This window comes from Emys orbicularis, chromosome 1 (assembly GCF_028017835.1).
Source record: "Emys orbicularis isolate rEmyOrb1 chromosome 1, rEmyOrb1.hap1, whole genome shotgun sequence".
Taxonomy (NCBI): domain Eukaryota; kingdom Metazoa; phylum Chordata; order Testudines; family Emydidae; genus Emys; species Emys orbicularis.
Window position 1 is genome coordinate 203,929,919 of NC_088683.1, and position 18,829 is coordinate 203,948,747.

An 18,829-nucleotide genomic window follows, 5' to 3' on the forward strand; every position below is an offset into this window, starting at 1 on the left:
CCCACCCCTTCCCTAAACACAGTCTTGAAGAACAGCAGCTTTTTACTCTGGATGTATGCAAATAGGTAAGAAATTGTTTTCTCCCTGACCTTTCAGGAATCTTTTCCATTTAATCTGGTTCCCACTCTACACCTTTTATTGCTCTTTATGCTTTTCATATTCATCCCACAAGGCGGCACATTTGTTTGTAATGTTCACCAGAAATAATCTTTGTGAAACTACTGCCTCGATTTGGGCTTTCTTTGCCTTAGGATAAAAAAAAAAAGATACAGACTAACACAGCTACCCCTCTGAAACCTGAATCCCCAACTATCGCTGTTTCAATGTGCTGATTCTGTCACTGCTGATCATTTCAGCAAGCGCTGTTGCTGTTACTTGTGTTATAGGAACAAGCCACTCTGCAAAGGTGGCCTTGGCACCTGCTCCGCAACATGCACTACCCACCACAGAGCGAGCTGGAGTGTGGGATCGGCGCTGGGACCGGGATGAATGGGCGCTACCCCCAGCAGCGTCCCGAGGGGTGGCCCCGGCTTTTGTGCAGCGGCAGTAGCGGGGCGCTCCGCTGCGCTTCCCCTCCTTCGCCGGCAGGTGGCGGCAGACACACAGCCGTGGCTACCGGAATGTACCACTTACCCTGGCCCTACGGGGGGGTATACTTTCCAATGTAATCATGATGAATCCGGGCAGCTCCACATCCCTGACAGCGGGGATGGAGGGAGAGGGAAGGTGGACCGGACTTCCTCGTTTCCGGCGGCTGAGGCTCCCCCCTCCCCAGTCCGGAGTGGTATTTCCCGAGCTGGCCGCAGCGGAGCAGCCCGGGCTGGGCAGGGAGGCGGGTCCCCGGGCGCAGGAGCGAGACCCCGCCCCTCCAGGTTACCATAGAAACTGAGGGACTGCCCCCCCCTGGCCCCGCCCCGAGCAGAGACACGTCGCAGGGAAGCGGCAGCAGCTTCCGCGCCCGGCCGGAGCCGCCGCCTCGCCAGGTGGGTCCCCGGGGCCTCTGCGTCGCGCCCCCTCCCGCCCGCTGCTGTCCAGCCGTGCGGGAGCCGCTTCCTCCCGCTGCCCCCGGCCGGGACCCGCGGGGTGTGCCCCCCACTCCGGCCCTGCCAGCCAGTGCGGGGTGTGGGGGGGGAGGGGAGTGAGAGGTGTGTGTGTGTGTGCGCGTGTGCACAGGGGTCTCCTGTGTCTGGGGCATCTCGGTGTGTGAGTGAGGGGGGAGGTGTCCGTGTGTATAGATGTGTGTGTGAAGCCCCATGCTCTGGGTCTCCGGATGCCGCCAGCTGCCAGAACGGGCTGGATCATTCAGTAGTTACCCTGCTCTGTTCATTCCCTCTGAAGCACCTGGCACTGGGCACTGTTGGAAGACAGAATACTGGGCTAGATGGACTATTGGTTTGACCCAGTATGGCCAGTCTTGTGTGTGTAAACCTGTGTATGAGAGGCAGGGGATCTGTGTGTGTGTCTGGGAGGAAGGATGTATGTATGTGGGTGTGTATTCTAGTGCAGAAGTGCAGATTGTTGAGATGCCGCAGCTCACACCCTTCCCTCCCTGCAGCATCAGCAGGCTGTTGTAATAGCTGTGGTCTTTGCCATAGTGCTTGGCTGTCAAATACTGTGGGGGAGGGCTGTGGGGGCCCTGTTTGCTGCATAGATGCTGCAGGGTCTCGTCCTCCCATGGTACCCACTGGATCTGGGTGAACTTCTGCCCAAACCAGGTGTCCAGTCTGGCACCGGGGAAAATGGAGCCCCTGACTCCTGGTGAGCAAAACTGCCCTGCAGTCTGCACAGTGATGCGTGGTTGGAACTTTACACATACACTGTGTTGTCATTATTAATAGGGGAAATGGAAAGAGAACAGAGAAACTTAAACCAAGTTGTGATGTGTTTCGGCAAAAACCTTCTTGTTTATCAATCAAACTTCTTTCTATAGGCATCAGCCACAAATATTAAAGGTACACCTTAGGTTAAAAGTAATATTTTAAAACCAAACATATTTTCTTGTCTCTCTTTCATCTGAGATAAATAAAAATGGGAGGAAATATCTAAATTACTTTACATAATTTATTCAGTCTATGTACTTTTTAATTTATCTTATATTTAACAATGAAAACAGCCTGGTCAATTTCACTTCTCTTCATCAGTGCTGGGATGTTTTAAAAGCAAGCCTTTGTCATTTAAAGAAATCATAGAGAATTCCATTCATAATATGATTTTTAAAACTTTTTTTAGTGTAATCTACTGTGTTGACACAGTAGATTAAAGAAAAGAGCAATACAGTGAGGTGGCAAGAGATTAAAGCAAAAGAATAGAGAATTCATAAGAAACTAAAGCCTTTACTCCAGTTTATTGGGTTCTAAGGTAAGCTAATTCTGGAAGTAGTAAATGATTCAAAACCTGGATCGTTTAATATTTTTTCAACAATAGTCTTATAATGAAACAGTTGGATGGATATGTCTGGTACAAAAAAGCACAAAAAATGTCAGTTAAGGTGTTACTCCAATAGTGAGCACATCAATATAGTAATAAACACCACATCCTATTGTGCCTACAGATTGAAGTATAATCCTAAACTTTGTCACATTAATCTTTAATGTTTTAAAGTAGGATTTATACAGTAAATTTTAATGTATTAGTTTACAAATTAAAATGGGGCTTTCTAGCAATGGAACGTGGGCTTCAGGGTCACCGATAAAAAGTATTATTTAATTACTTGTTGCTTTCTGTATTTATACAAGAAAATATTCTATCTTACCTTCATTAAAATATTATTTTGCAGTTATTAAAATTGAATGTAAATTTGTTGACATCTAGCTACACAACTCCAATTGACTTCAGAAATACCTAGATGACTAAGAACATAAAAACAGCTATGCTGGGTCAGACCAAAGATCCATCTAGCCCAGTATCCTGTCTTATGACAGTGGCCAATGCCAGGTGTCCCAGAAGGAATGAACAGAACAGGTAATCATCAAGTGATCCATCGTCTGTTGCTGATTCCCAGTTTCTGACAAACAGAGGCTAGGGACATCATCCCTGCCCATCCTGGCTAATAGCCATTGATGGACCTATACTCCATGAGTTTATCCAGTTATAATAGGGTTCAAAAAAAAGCCTTGGCCTTCACAACATCCTCTGGCAAAGAGTTCCACAGGTTGACTGTGTGTTGTGTGAAGAAATACTTCCTTTTGTTTTTGTTTTAAACCTGCTGCCCATTAATTTCATTTGGTGACCCCTAGTTCTTGTGTTATGAGGAGTAAATAACATTTCCCTATTTACTTTCTCCACAAGACACATTAATGTGCTTTTGGATAAATACCCTTATTATTTCTGAAATTGGCATGCATTGTGGAGGTACTCGATATAGGATGAGAGTGTTACTACTAAACATCTAAGGACAAAAATGGATTATTGATGGCAAATGGTCCATTGAGAGAAATAGGTACATCTTTGTACACCTCTACCCCTATATAACGCGACCCAATATAACACGAATTCGGATATAATGCGGTAAAGCAGTGCTCCGGGGGGGCGGGGCTGCGCACTCCGGTGGATCAAAGCAAGTTCAATATAACGCGGTTTCACCTATAACGCGGTAAGATTTTTTGGCTCCTGAGGACAGCGTTATATCGAGATAGAGGTGTAATTAGAAAATGATTTATGATTCCATGAAAATCAGTCACTGTTAAATGTGTTTATAATTTGATCATAAAGTGCCCGTCTGGATGAATTCCAATCCAAATATACTCAGACGCAGTTTTATACCAGGAAAATTGTGCAGTTCTGCTGGTATAGCTGTGTCCACGTTAGGTGTGTTTTGCTGGTATAGCTATTATTTGTAGTTTGTATTTTCTATATTACCTCAGAGGATAGTGACACTAGGATGCAGGACTAGAGTCACAATTAGTATAGCAGTGCAAGCACCCTGATTCTAGTAGTTAAAGCTGGCATTGCTATGTTTAGCATCACTCTAGACAATTCTAACTTATAAAACATGTAATACAATGAGAGAGAGAATTGGGCCTGAAAAACGTAAACTCTTTAAAAAAAAAAAATTTTTTTTTGTTTGGCATTCTTTATTTTAAGTAATAATAAATAAAGTTGCTTGCATACTATAAATCTGTGGGGTTATTTACACTTAAAACGTTACAGCTGCGTCACTGTAGCATTTCAGTGTAAACACTTATGGGAGGAATTCTCCTGTCAGTGTAGGTAATCCACCTCCCTGCTGTATACATGGGGACTTAGATTGGCTTAAATATGCTGTTCAGTGGTTTGGATTTTTCACACTCCTGAGCGACAGTTTTGCTGACCTAATTTTCTAGTATAGACCAGGCCCAAGTGTCATAGTCATAGAATTTAAGGCCAGACGGGACTACCAGATCATCTAGTCGGACCTCTTGTATATCACAGGCTACAAACACAACCCAGCAACTGAAATTAGACCAATGTATTACAACTCTCAGACTAAACTGTTATGTGCCATAGGCAAAGGATAGGAGGGACCAAGTTGCACCAATGCCCATGGCCCCTGCAGTGGCAGGGACTTGATTAAGTGAGATATACCCAGATGAATCTAGCAAGCAACCCACACACCTTATGCTCTAGAGGAAGGTGGAAAAACCCTTAAGGCACTACCAATCTGACCTGGGGAGAATTCCTTCCTGACCCCCACATATGGTGGGTGATCAGTTGGACTCTGAGCATGTGAGCAAGAACCAGCCAACCAAGCACCTGAGAGAACGAATACTCAGTACCTCCTCAGAGTACCAACTTCACGCATCCAGTGTCCTGTCTCCAGCAGGCCATCTCTGATGCTTTGGAGGAAGGAGACCAAAAAACAGAATGTGTTGAGGTGGAGTAGAGGGAACTTCCTTCCTGACCTCTGCAGGTGACTGGTTGAAGCCCTGAAGCATGAGATTTTTAGGAACATCTGACTTGATTCAGAAGAGACACTCAGGACTGCTGAGCCCTGTCGTTCCCCTCCCCCCCGCTATTATCACAAGCAACCCTATCATACAAGCCCACTCACAAATTTCTCCAGTCATAAAGTACCACTCCTGAATAGATAGATTTGAAACAGCATATGTCAGAGATCACTAGGGAACTTTTAAGGTGGAAGAGCAGGGTCCACATGGAGAGCTAGTACCCAGCACGCTGGAATGCTGTAGATTTACATCCCAGCTTGCTGCGCAGTAAGTGTATGTCTAGATATAACCTGGATGGATGGCAGATAATTTTGCTTTTTAATTTCTTAACCAATAGTGAGGTAGTAACCACATCTTTATTCCTGTTTTCATGCATTGCTATTTGAGGATTAAAAAATGGGTTTGAAAGATGAAATATAAGTTAGTTACGTGTTATAGTTTTAAGTGTTTTTGTTCATAATTTGTCACTTTCTAAGGCCATATATTCGCTGGAGGGGGAAGGGGGAAGAAAGGGTGTATTAACTCAAGCTAGTTAATTCAACATAAAATCCTAGAGAAAACCAGGTAGTTTGTAGTTTTCATATGTGTTAACAGGTTGGGTTAAAGCTCAGCCAGCTAACCTGTGAAAATTACAGATTGCCTTGTCTTCTCTATCACCAATTAAGGACAGACCTTTTTTGTCGTGAAGACGAGGCCTAATCTATTCACTGCCGAGAAACTTCATTAACTCAGAGCTAATATTGGCTGGTGGTGCCATATACCTTTCCAGAATGTTGAATGCACTTGTACTTAAAGCTCTGAAAACCAGGAAACACTGTTTCACGCTGGTGGAGGGGAAAGGCTTTATCTTTGATGGAGGGAAGAATAGAACTTGTCCCTTAACTACCAACATTTTAAAGAATAAGTTGATTAGAATTGTTTTCAGATACAGACTTATTTTAATGACTAAAATAGGAGCCTGTCACTGAACATTTTTTAGTGAGTTTGTCAGTATTGCCAATCCCAGCTGTTTGAAATGTGAGTCAGGAGCCCCAGAACTATGAGATGGGTCTAAAAATCATGAGATTCTAAAAAAATACCTTTTACATTCTTTCAACTTACTTCTGGTTTTTGAGCCTTTGGTATGCACTCAGGTAGTGTTTTAAGGCTTTGTTCTACAACCATGAAGACTCAACTTTTTTTTAAAAAGTGAGAACTGCTATTCTCACATTTGCACAACTCCAGGAGCTGGATTTTAAGAGAAACACAAAATATTGTGAGACTTGAAATAAAATCATGAGAATTGGCACATAGTTAAAAATTCACACTAAAGCATGATTTTCTACTTTCTATTGCTGCAGGTAATGCCATCGATAACTATAGCTAAAAAAGCAGGAAAAATATCTTCCTCTCCCTCCCTTATTCCTCCCCAGTTTATTTACTTTGTGTATAATGAGTTCTTCTGTGTAGTTACTCTCCCCCACTGTTACTGTATAAAAGATGCACTCAGACATAGGAGAGAGCATTTCTAAAAATAGGAAACTGTGACTGAAAAACCACAAATGCTGGCAATGGGAAATTGGTGTCATGCCTTAAATTACTTTTAACTCAGTTTTTTAAATTAAATAAATTGTTTACAGTTCCCTTTCAAACATGTCTGCATACTTACTACACCCTTGCAATCTTTTCAGGTGTAGGCTTGGTCAATATTTAATTCTTGGTTAATTTTTCATAACTGTGTATATTCATTTTAGTTTGCCAGGCAGTTTTGGCTTGCTATGAGGACCTAAGATGGATCCAGAAGAGCAGGAGCTGTTCAGGGACTACAGATACAGAAATTATTCTTCAGTGATTGAAAAAGCTTTGAGGAACTTTGAATCTTCAAGCGAATGGGCAGATCTCATATCTTCACTTGGCAAACTCAATAAGGTATTATATCTTGGAAGTGGTTTTTTGTTTTGTTTGGTTTGGTTTGGTTTTTATTTGGGTTACTCTGTGTTGATTGCTTTGAGACTAGGACAGCTAAAGATCTCGTTAATAATGTGTCAAAGCCCAGAAAACAACTTGGGGAGCAATTATAGGTTGACTAAATAGTGGGAAGTTTGTTTTTAAAAAACAAAAACCCCAAGGGCTTTTACAGTTAATGCAGCTATTACTCCTGGGGGAATTCTGCGTGCGCAGAATTCATGTCCATTGCAGAAATGACTTTCTGACAGGGAAGCAAAAGGAAGCTGCAAGAGTCGTCGTGTGCTCCTCCCCAACAGCAGGGCATGTCATTTTGGGCGCCCAGAACAGCCAGCGGAGAGGTAAATTGCATGGTTGGGGAAGCCCTGACTGGGGCCAGTTAGACCCATCCGCCCAACCCCTGTGCATCCAGACACACACACCCCGCCTCACCTGGAGCCCTCCTGCACCCAGAGCCCCAGGCTCCTGGCCCTCCCCAGCCCCATCTGGGGCTCCTGTCCTGCACTGAGCTCAGCTGATAGTTCTGGCTGGGCTGGGGGTGGGTGAGGAATTCCGGTCCTGGCCATTCCATGCAGGGGAAGTGGTCAGACCCACCCCCAGAAACCTCTCCTGGCTCCGCAACCCTCGCCCCTTGCTTCCTGCCCCCATCCCTCCTCGGCCATGGGGGAGGAGAGGTCACTGTATGGGGAGCTGCTCCCTTGTCTGCCCAAGTCCTATGCATCTGAACCCTCCTGCACCCGAACCCCCACCCCACCGAGCCCCACCTTCTCCACACCCGGCCCTCCCTGCCAAGCCCCACTCCCCCTGCACCCAGGCCACTCCCTGCACCCGGACCACCCTCTGCTGAGCCCCATCCCCCTGCACCCAGACCACCCCCTGCTGAGTTCCCCACACTCAAACCCCTACAGTGACGAGCTCCAGCCCCAGCTGCTTGGACCCCAACCAGGTGCACTTGGACCCCCACCTCACCAAGCCCCACTCCCTGAGCACCTGGACCACCCACTGAGCTCCCCACCGAGCCCTATACCTCCTACACCCAGACTCACCCTGCTGAGCCCTAACCACCTTCACCTGGACCCCCATTCAGAGTCCCATTGCCCCTGCACCCAGAACCTCCCAACGAGCCCTGTGCATCCAGATTGCACCCGGACTCCCGATTGAGCTGCTTGCACCCAGATTGCCCCACACAGAACCCTCTCATCCCACACCAAGCCCCTCAATGCTTGGATCCAGCGAGGCTGAACCTGCCTTCCCACATCTGGTGCCCCTGGTATGGAGGGGCAGGGCCTCGGTGTGTTTCTGGGGCAGGCCTGGCCCTTGCGGTGTGTCAGGGTTGGGTGCAGCCTCACCACCAAGTCAGTGTCCTGGGAGGAGATTGCAGAGTGATCTCCCACCTCCATGCAGCCAGTGGCCTGTGCTCCGCATTGCCATGCTGGAGCCTCTGCATTTATTTATTGACAAATAAAATTTGCAGACTTTTAAAATATTGTGCTCAGAATTTTTAATTTTTTGGTGCAGAATTCCCTCAGGAGTAAACTATTTTAATAATTTCTATATACACAGGAGGAAGAAGATTATCTGTATATATAGGAGAAGAAAATGAGAAATCTGTTTATATCATTGCAAAGGTTACAGTTAAAGCAGGAGAAGCAGGTGTGGAAACTGCAGATCTCCAAGTTCAGATGTGTCAGCAAAAGCCCCTAATGTTGATGCAGTTATACTAGCAAAACTGCACATTTAGCAGTATAACCTGCTTTGGCTACATTGTTTAAACCTTACTAACAGATTTCCACAGCTGTGCAAAAAGTGGAGTTAGTAGGTTTACTAACTACCTGCAGTGTGTGCTATCTTCAGAAGAGAGAAGTTGGATGGTGCTACCTGGGCTGCATGAGTTACCAGTTATACCCTCGCAGCCTCGGCAAACCTTCATCATTTTTTGGACTGATAGGCTAGTCCCTGCTGTGAGAGAGAGGTTGAGGGATGTGAGGGGAACTTGGGATCTTCAGACCGTTCCACTGATCATTTCCAGATGTCACTGGGCACTTGCATGTGGAGGGAGATGAGCTCTGATCTTTTACCTTGGTTAGTCTTGCTCACTGGGGCCAGCTGACATCTACTAGCTGAAAACTCTTGCTCAGATATGTAACTGACAAAACATTCAGCAGTAGAGTGCAAACCAAACAAAAAGCTTTTATCTGTTACATCAGTCCATCTGCACTGGTATTTTTTAGACTTAATCTTCTTAGGGTTATAAGAATTGCTATATCAGATCAGACCAGTGGTTCCTCTAGTCCTGTATCTTGTCTGAGGTTATAGACTATACCAGATGCTTCAGAGGAAGGTCCAAAACACCTATTGATTGGAAAATAAAGGAATAATCTGCTTGTAAGGAAAGTTTCCTCTTGCCTAAGCAGTTACTAGCTCTCTTATGTCTGAAGCATAATTAATTACTGTTTAGTTCCAGGAGTGCCCATGGAGTGTCTGTTCCCCCCCCCCCCCCCCCATATTGGCAGTGCAGTCCCCTGGGCAGGGATTTTATAACCTAAAGACACACAGCAGGTACTGCGGAGGGAAGCAACTAATACTGCTATGTTAATAAATGTATTTTTAAAATGGACATGAAAATTTATACTCAGTTGTACTCTGTGAGCATGACAGTGTTGGTTAACAAGTTTCTTATAGGCATCATGACAGGTGGGTCTTCAGAAGGAACTCAAATGTGAAAAGAATGGGGGGCTTTGCGAACGAGCTCAAGGAGATCCTTCCTGCATAACGGGTAGCATGAATGATGGCAAGGAGATGTTTGGGAGAAGCATCAGAGTTAATATCCCAACTTTTTAATCTTCTCTTATTTCATGTAGTTATCAATGTTCTTATATTTTGATTTATAAATTGATTTAGATTCTACTAAGCACTTGGCTTCACTGAATTTTTGCAGTAGTGAATTCAACAAAATAATTTTTTTTGGGGGGGGGGAGGGAGGGCGGAGGTTGTATAAACTTTTTGCCGTTCAACTTCATTGGAAACTCCACTTCTTCTTGTATTAAGAAGGTAAGCTGGTTCTTGTAGGGATGAGGGGGGTAAAGGGGAGAAGAAGATGATCTCCAGTACGCCTCCTCCAGCTTCGTGGCTGTGGTGAAGCAAGGGGAGAAAAGAGGTCTATGCAGCTCTATCACTCTTCTCCACTGCCTGCTGTTTTTTTGTGCTTCTCCTCTGTGAATATCTCCAGTGTCTCGCTTTGCTGCTGCTTACAGTCTTACCAAGCAGTAGCAGCATGAAGCTGATGTGGTTCTTTGCAATTTCATTGTTGCCCCCAGGGTTCTGAATAGCAGCAGTGAAGCCGACTAGACTTCTGTTAATTTTAATCTGTTGCTGCTTGACAAAATTTGAGCAGCAGTGGTACTAGAGTAGTCTGCAGACTGAGAAATACAGCCCTACCACATTTAATGTTCTTAATACACTTGTTGCAACCATAAGAATTAGAGATCAATGTAACAGATACTGCAACCACATGCAGTATTTTTGGGCGCCATGTTGTATTTTATGTTTTAATGCGTGAACATGAAATAACCATTATATTGAGACGGGCCAGACAGTATTAGCTGTAGAATATTCATAGCCCTTGGTATCAGTGTGAGTGATATGTATTTGTGTGTGCTTTGAAGCTTGGCCTTCTGGGGAGTCATGGGAAGGACTGGTTTTACCTGTTATCAGGAGGCTGGGGGACAAAGCAAGATTATTTTTTTTATAAAAAGCCGACTTTAAACAGACACTTTGATTTTGAGTCAACAAATGGACAAGACTTTGTGTCCAAGAGGTGAGACTTCAACCCTTGCTGAAGGGTTAAAAGTAGGTTGAGCAGATAGAAAGTGTGAAAAATCAGGACGGGGGTAATAGGCGCCTATATAAAAAAAGCTCCAAATATTGGGACTGTCCCTATAAAATCGGGACATCTGGTCACCCTAGTTAGAAGGGATGTTGTTCTACCAGATGCCCCAAGTGAAAGATGGGCAAACAATAAAAAGATTTTAATGCTCACTAAACTGGTGTGTTTAGTGAGCATTAAAATCTTTTTATTGTTTGTTTTTTCTCTGTGATGCTTTTGCCCTAAGAATAAAAGTGCTTGCTTAGCAAGAGCTGTTCAGATTACTGGTAAAGCATACCTTTCATAGCCCTTGGAAAGAAAGCTCAGCCTAGATGCTGGCCTTAAGGCAGACTGGGTTGCTGTGGATATCACAGAGTATGTCAGGCAGCTGTGCAGCCTTAAAATCCCCTGTCAGAAGGGAGTAGGACAGAGACAGGTGACAGCTGGAGGTCTGAGACCTACCTAGGTGCTCCTGGAGTGGACCTGGAGGAGCAGTATAGGTGCAGTTGCCCTGAAACTGTGACAATCCATTTTTTATAATGAAAGCTTAAAGTCTGCAGAAATTGGTGATTTATGACCCCATGATTGCCAGGGAAGACTTTCCATTTGTCACTTACAAGTGGATTTTTTCAAGCACTACTGTAGAAAATAATTTACTATGTTTATAAAAGGTCTATTCCAAATACATGGAAGTGGACTGTGTTAATTACCAAAAATTAAATATTGACACATTCATCAGAGTTTTAAAGACTTGAAATGTTTTTCATAATTTTCCCATGAAACATAAGCAATTATAGATAAGTCTCCATATTTCTCTTTAGCATGAAAATGGGATCTTTATTGGTTAGAATTTCTTTCTCCTTATGTATCACTTGAAGACATAATCCTTGATGTAAGTGCATTTCCTAGGATTTAAACAGCTTTACATCTATTTCCTATACTATGGATGCACAGTACGACCAGACTTAAGAGTCAAATTAAATTTGACTCTTAAAAAAAATAAATCCTGTATCCTTATTTCCTTAATCTATTTTTGTCAGGTTTGTAATTTCTAGTGCTCATGGCCTGTATAATCGAAATATACAAGGTCTTGTGGAAAGAGATTATTTCACAGCAGTGATTTTTGACAAACTGTTCATGAGGCTCTTATGCCTTTTTAGTCCACTATGTATTTTTAGAAATAAGGTTATTCTTTTCTCATTCCTATTCTTGAGTAGTGCTTTTACCAGCATTTTTATTGTCTATACACACGTGTGTGTTAACTGCTAGGAAAATATTGTTTTGTTGCTAACTAACAAAATGAATGCCAGTATTTAGAATGTTCAGTACAGATTGCAGTGTACAGGATTTGGTAATCCTTTTTTTAAATAGTCCTGGTGCCAAAATGTAATTGCGCTATTGCAGGTTTTGCCTTTGTGTGCTAACAGAATGGGGTGAGGTTCTGTAAAGTTACTGCTGATAGCTTGCCTCTAACAGCAGTTTTTGACTGAAACTGGTGCTGGTTCATTATGTGTAGGCTCATCCGTAATGTTAGTGCTTTTAACATACATGCTTGTAGCCAAAATATCTTTTAATTAAATTATCTAAAATTTTATTATGCAGAATTAGGGTTGCCCAGTGCTAGCTTGTGCCCTTCAAAAATGTCAAGTTCAGCAAAATTCAGACTTCTGAAAACCAGGAAATACGAGGTATTTTACAAGGTAAAATATCCATCCAATCTTACCTCTGCCCCCTGGAGCTGGCAAGAGCCACTGGGAACTATCTGCGTGCGTTCCAGCTGCAGTCACCATGTTAGGTGTAGCTGTGCTGGTTGGTAGCGATGTGTTTGTGATATGAGGAGAACTGGGGTCTAGTTTGAGGAGCATCACAAAGCTGTGATTGAGATGATGTGAGGAGATCTGGGTCTGAATCCTCCCTCACATGTGTGATCGAAGGAAAGAGGTGCATATGTACCTTGAGGTTTCAGTCTGGCATCATTTCAATATGGAATTGTGTAGGCTGTGTCAGGAGAAGGGCACTGGGATGATCTTGCTATGGGTATTGACAGTATTGATGGGATATGAGAGCAGTCTGTGGATTTAATGATAGGTAGGGAAAAGCATAGGTTTAGGTGGTATCCTGTGTGCATGTGTGAAGGGGGTTATAAATTGTTAAATTTAACTAGTGTGGTATTCTGTCCAGGGGAGTAGGCACAGTGTTTGCACTTAGGGCAGGTGCAGAGAGCAGCTGTCCATTACAGTAAAAAGTGTGTGTGTGTGTGTGATGGGTATTTTGGGGCATCTCTCAGAGAGGGCATAGTTAAGGTTACGTGGGTGTTTTCTTTAAGTCTGTATTTCCTGGTTTTCAGAAGTTTGAGTTTTGATGAACTCATTGTTTTAAAAGGCCATGAACTATCAGCAAAGGCAACCTTAACTGTGTGTTAATGAAGCTTTTTGCAATTTAGTTTCCTAGGGTGTTTCTCTTTCGCTTAAAAACAAACAAACAAACAAACACCACATATACACCTCTACCCCGATATAACGCGACCTGATATAACACGAATTCGGATATAACGCGGTAAAGCAGTACTCCGGGGGGGCGGGGCTGCGCACTCCGGCGGATCAAAGCAAGTTCGATATAATGCAGTTTCACCTATAATGCGGTACAATTTTTTTTGGCTCCCAAGGACAGCGTTATATAGGGGTAGAGGTGTATTCAGAGACGTTAGTGGCCATTTAGGCAGTTGTAGTTCTCACCTCGGTATTCAGTTGACATGCTACTCTGGCTAGATAGTATTAAAAAGACATAGCTTTTATACAGTGCTTTTCACCAGTAGATCTCAAAGAACTTTATTTCCTTATTCCCAATTTATATATGGGAAACAGGTGAAGTGACTTGACCAAGGTCACTCAGCAGGCCAGTGGCAGAGCCAGCAATAGTCATCTTGATGTGATGGTCTCAGCTAAATGAGAACCCCCTGGGGAGATGAATATAACCTGAAATAACCACTCTGAGATGTGTGAACTGCTCCATTGGAGAGCCTCTGATGTGTCAAGCATGCCCATTCTCAATTTGGGGGGAGGAATAGCTCAGTGGTTTGAGCATTGGCCTGCTAAACCCAGGGTTGTGAGTTCAATCCTTGAGGGGGCCACTTAGGGATCTGGGGCAAAAATCAGTACTTGGTCCTGCTAGTGAAGGCAGGGGGCTGGACTCAATCACCTTTCAGGGTCCCTTCCAGTTCTATGAGATAGGTATATCTCCATATATATAATTCCTCACCCCAGTGTTAGCAGTGTGTTCTTGGTGCATGCTCCAAGCAAGTCTGTTCTCACCTCCTCGCCCACAAGGGCATTACTTCCCCAGATCCTGGCTCACATGGGGACAGAGATCCCCAGATCACATAGGTGTGGGGTTCAGACCCCCTCCCAAGAAGGCAAGCCCCCACAGAACCTGGCTCACATGATGGGGCGTCAGACCCCCATAGATGGGCAGGGCCCCTCGGATCCTGGCACACACAAGAGTGCACGGACTGAGGTTCAAACACTCCCAGAGGGGCAATCCCATGGAGATATAGGAAGAGGGACTCCCTAGAAAGTTAACACCCACCGAGAACCTGGCTCACATAAGGAGGGGCATAGAAGGGGGTCAGACTGCCATACATGGGTCCCCAGATCCTGGTGTGCACAAAAGAGGAGACTGTAGGGCTGACCGGCACTCCTGCTCCTATTCCCTGCCCCCTTGTCACTCACCTTCATGTCTCCTTCCCAATGTCCCTCCCTCTCACCTGAGGCCCCACTCCTTCTCCTCCACCCTCTACAATGGCCTTCCCCTGTCAGCGTGCATGTCTAATTTTTTTTACAAAAATACTTTGATTATGTTCTCCAAAAAATTAAACAAAAACCCCACAACTCTGATGGAGATGGATTTTTAGCAATATGTCTTCTGACCTTTTCCAGATTTCTGCACAAGGTGGGACTCGGTCTCATACTGGCTCATAGGTCAAATTCAAAGGACTACTGGTTATTCTCTTAAGCCATCCAAGCCTCTTAAAACTTCCAAGGCTAAAAATCCTGTTAACTCTTCTGTCCACACATGCTCATTCGTTTGGTGCAACACCAAGAACTTCAGAGGCTGATGATCCAAACTAAAGAGTTAAAGTCTTTGGCAAATAGCATTGTAATCTGATTTTCCCCAAAGGACTGGTGAGTGGCATGAACCCTGTTGGGGTAACTCTCAGGTGTCTGAGATCCTGGTGTGATGATCTCAGCCCTGGTTTGATCTCTCTCTGGGCACAAAAATTCATTGCCAGAACATGTCAGCTTTAAGAAAAGCTATATCTCAGGAACTTTATGCTCAAATGGCCTCCAGTTTGGATCACTGACCAAACCCTGAGGTTCATCTGATAAGCCATACAAGAAACATGAAAGTGTTTTGGGGGTTTTTTTGTTTGTTTTTTTGTTTTTTTTAAGATGCTTTCTGCTTTTGGAGTGTCATCTCAGAACTCAAAATTTGTATCGAGTTGTCCTCAGGGAGAGGTGCTGGTGGTTTTTAGTAGTAAATACGCTCAAAGGCTCCATTTCAGGTTGCAGCCCATTATGCTGGATTCTGTACAAGCATAAAAAGAGAGAATCCCTGTGCTAAATGGCTTATGGTTGTGAAATTTGCCAAACTGTTCTTGCTGTTTCTTATCCACTCTGCTCTTTGATTCAATAACTTTTGATAGATCCATTGGGAAAACTGATTATGGCTCTGACTGACCAGACTACCAGTGAGTGCAGTTGGTAAGCAGAAGCTTCACAGGGGAGGTGGATGATGGTGATTGTTGTTCATGTGCACATTTCTGCATGTGAGCTGACAGCAGCAGAGAATTTGGCTAGCATTTCCCCCCATCCACCCTACAGCAATGGTGCTTTCTCTGTCCTGGTAAAGTATATTGGAACAATAACAGAACCTATAACGTTTGTGAGCTCCATGACTAATACCTCTACCAATTGTGCAATGCTAGGGTGACCTCAGATTTAGAATGTGCTACCATGCATAAAGCTGAATAAGTTTGGAAAGGAGGGGAATTGTTGTGGCCACTGGTGATATTTTTACCTGAGCCGTGGGGGGCAGAAAGGCTGGCATAAAATGAGGCAGAATGTCAGAGAGACAGAAGGTGCAAACTTCAAAACAAGATCCTCTTCCGTGGCCTTGCAGGATCCCCTCCCACAAGCCTTTCAGTTACTAATGCCACCGGAAAGGGACAGGAAGTGGCAGAGCTTATACCCCATGCTTCCATGCTGCCCTCCATTTATTTTCTTGCAGGCGTAAACTGACTGCAGGCATAAATCTTCCACCATCCCTGGTTGGATATAATCTTTTCAATATGGAAGCATAGGCAAAGTCATCTTTCTGACTTGCTCCCCAGCAGGTATAAGTTTTTCAGTGCCAGAACAGTGCTTACCTCTTCCTGGTCACAACATACACATTTAAGTTCTGCCATCAGAACAAGTTAGGTTTGCAGTGTTTGTGAGCTACTCCAACTAAACTGACAAAGGTTAAAGCCTACAGAAAATCATCTTGCACTGATTGCACTCAGATCACAGTGATGGCTAGGCTTTTAAGCATCTAGTTAGAAGATTCCATATTTCACTGTTTTTTAAAATGGTTTCTAAAGAGAAGAAATTCCAAAACTCACAATCGTATGTATTTTATAGTTCAAGAAATAATACCAATACTGTAATACAGGCCTGCACAACTCGTAAAGCGGCGAGGGCCATATTACTCCAAAGAAAATAGCTGAGAGCCGAAACCCCCCGAGCGCCGGCAACCCCCCACCAGCGCCACCCAGCCCCCCGAAACACAATACCCCCCCCCAGCACCGCCCGCCCCATGGAAACAACCCCCCCAGTGCCGCCGAAACACCACCACCCCCAGCGCCACCTGCCCCGTGGAAACAAACCCTCCTTCCCCAGCGCCGCCCCACCGAAACAGCAGTATTGAACCTTGGTAATATGTTATAGCGGGCCCCTAAGGTAGTATAATTAAGGTAAAAGAAAAATTTCTTTTTGCTAGAAGTAGAATAAGATCTTCCCCCCACTTTGTAATCAATTGCCCTGTTGAATGAATGAGGTGTGAATGAGGAAGGCGTGGAAGGCAGGCACCTCCAGACAGCTGCAACCCTTGGAGAGGGCAGGGCCGGCTCTAGGATTTTTGCCGCCCCAAGCAAAAAACATTTTGGCTGCCCCCCCCCTTTTTTTTCATGCCCCTCTGCCCCCGGCCCCACCCCAACTCTACCCCTTCCCCAAATCCCTAGCCCCGCCTCCTCCCCCGGCATGCCGCATTTCCCCCGCCCCATTGCTTCCTGCGGGAACCCAGCAACCTCCCGCCCTAGCTCACCTCCGCTCCACCTGCTCCCCCGGGGCGTGCCGCTGCTCTGCTTCTCCCCCCTCCCTCTCAGGGGAGCAGGCGGAGCAGAGGTGAGCTAGGGTGGGGGGACGCAGGAAGTAAGGGGGCGGGGTAGAGGAACCGCTCTCCGCTCCAGTTCACCTCCACTCCACCACTGCCGCCTCCCCCGAGTGCCCCGCCACTTGGCTTCTTCTCCCTCCCAGTCTTGCTGCGCGAAACAGCTGTTTCGCGTGTGGCAAGCCTGGGAGGGAGGGGGGAGAAGCGGAGCAGCGGCGGCGGCGCGCTCAGGGGAGCAGGCGGAGCGGAGGCGAGCCGGGGCGGCGAGGGCACTTTTCCCCCATGCCCCGGAGTCGGCGCCTATGATGGCCGGCGCCAGAATGCCACCCCTAGAAATGTGCCGCCCCAAGCACCTGCTTGTTTTGCCGGTGCCTGGAGCCGGCCCTGGGAGAGGGGATGGGAGCCAGACCAGATCAGTAGAACAGGTCAGCCACCGACTCACCACTCGCCTCCTCAGCCCCCCACCCCCCCGGCTCGCCTACTTACCCCACGCCACTGCCCGCCCACTCGCCTCCTCAGCCCCCCCTCCCCCGCCACCGGCTCACCTGCCCCCCCGCCACTGCCTGCCCGCTCGCCTCCTCAGCCCCCCACCCCCCCGGCTCACATACTCAGCCCCCCTCCCTCACCCGCTGCTTGCCTACTCACCCCCCCGCGGGCCACACAGTGAGCCCACGCGGGCCGCATGCGGCCCCCGGGCCGCATGTTGTGCAGGCCTGCTGTAATACAAGAATTTCTAATTTAATGAGTTTTGAAGCAAGTTTAAAAACAGTTGGAGGTGGGAAGAATCAGTTTTCCTGGAAAGAGATTTCTGAAAGCCTCAAATATGAAGGTACTGGGACTGGTTGTAAATACGTAGTGTGAGAACATTGTAGTAAATAGTGCCATCCTGAACTCTGTAAAAAGGATCTTGTAGAGACAGTTTAGGCTATACTCCTGGCTCCTATGAGATCCTCATGAGGAGGCTGTGATGAGCAAGCCCACTTTCTTCAAGTTATAGCAATATTATGGCACACTCTGGGAGATGAGGGAATCAAAGACAAAGACATAAATAGCTTGAAGATGAGATTAATTCTATATAGGAAGCATTCCACTGTTGCCTTTGTCACAGCTCAGGGCAGCAGCACCTGTTTTCCCCCTAGTGGTCCAGTAAGGGCACCCACTCTCAGTCCCCTGCATTTGCTGTGTTGTTCTCCGCAAAAGACAGTCTGCCTAAGGAGGTCCCTTCAGAGACTGTTAACTGTGTGATTGCCACAGTTATAAGTTACCACAATATTCTTTCGAAGCAAGCATATTTTATTCTTAAGGTAAACGCAATACACAGAAAACATTTAAAATAATAAAAGAACCTACACGCATGCTAATAAGCTTACTAGTGATCACCTTAACTCTAGCATGGGCTCTGGCAGGAGCAGTCCTTCAGAACCCCACCCAGGGGTTTTCTTGTGGTTTCAGGTTCATCACCACTTCAGCTCAGAACAAGAATCCAGTTTTATGTGGCCTCGGTAGGACAAAGTCCTTCCAACCCTTCCCTAAGGATTGGGGCCCTCTGGGGACTAGTCTGACCACTTGCTGAATCAGAACAAAAACCCCCAGTCAGTTTAAACTCAGATTATTTATCCTAATTGCCTTCCTTTGTCAGTTAATCTCTGAGGCTAGGTCTACACTACCC

General features: G+C 45.6%; 1 protein-coding gene across 1 annotated transcript in view; it reads left to right on the forward strand.

The window, feature by feature from the left end:
• The first annotated feature begins 911 nt into the window (after positions 1-911).
• The window catches only part of DOP1B (DOP1 leucine zipper like protein B), a 94,862-nt gene continuing 76,944 nt past the window's right edge, over positions 912-18,829 (forward strand). Inside the window, exons 1-2 of the mRNA XM_065403664.1 lie at positions 912-983; positions 6,659-6,833. Coding sequence (XP_065259736.1) covers positions 6,696-6,833 — 138 coding nt within the window. The 5' untranslated portion in view covers positions 912-983; positions 6,659-6,695. The remainder of the gene's footprint in view (positions 984-6,658; positions 6,834-18,829) is intronic.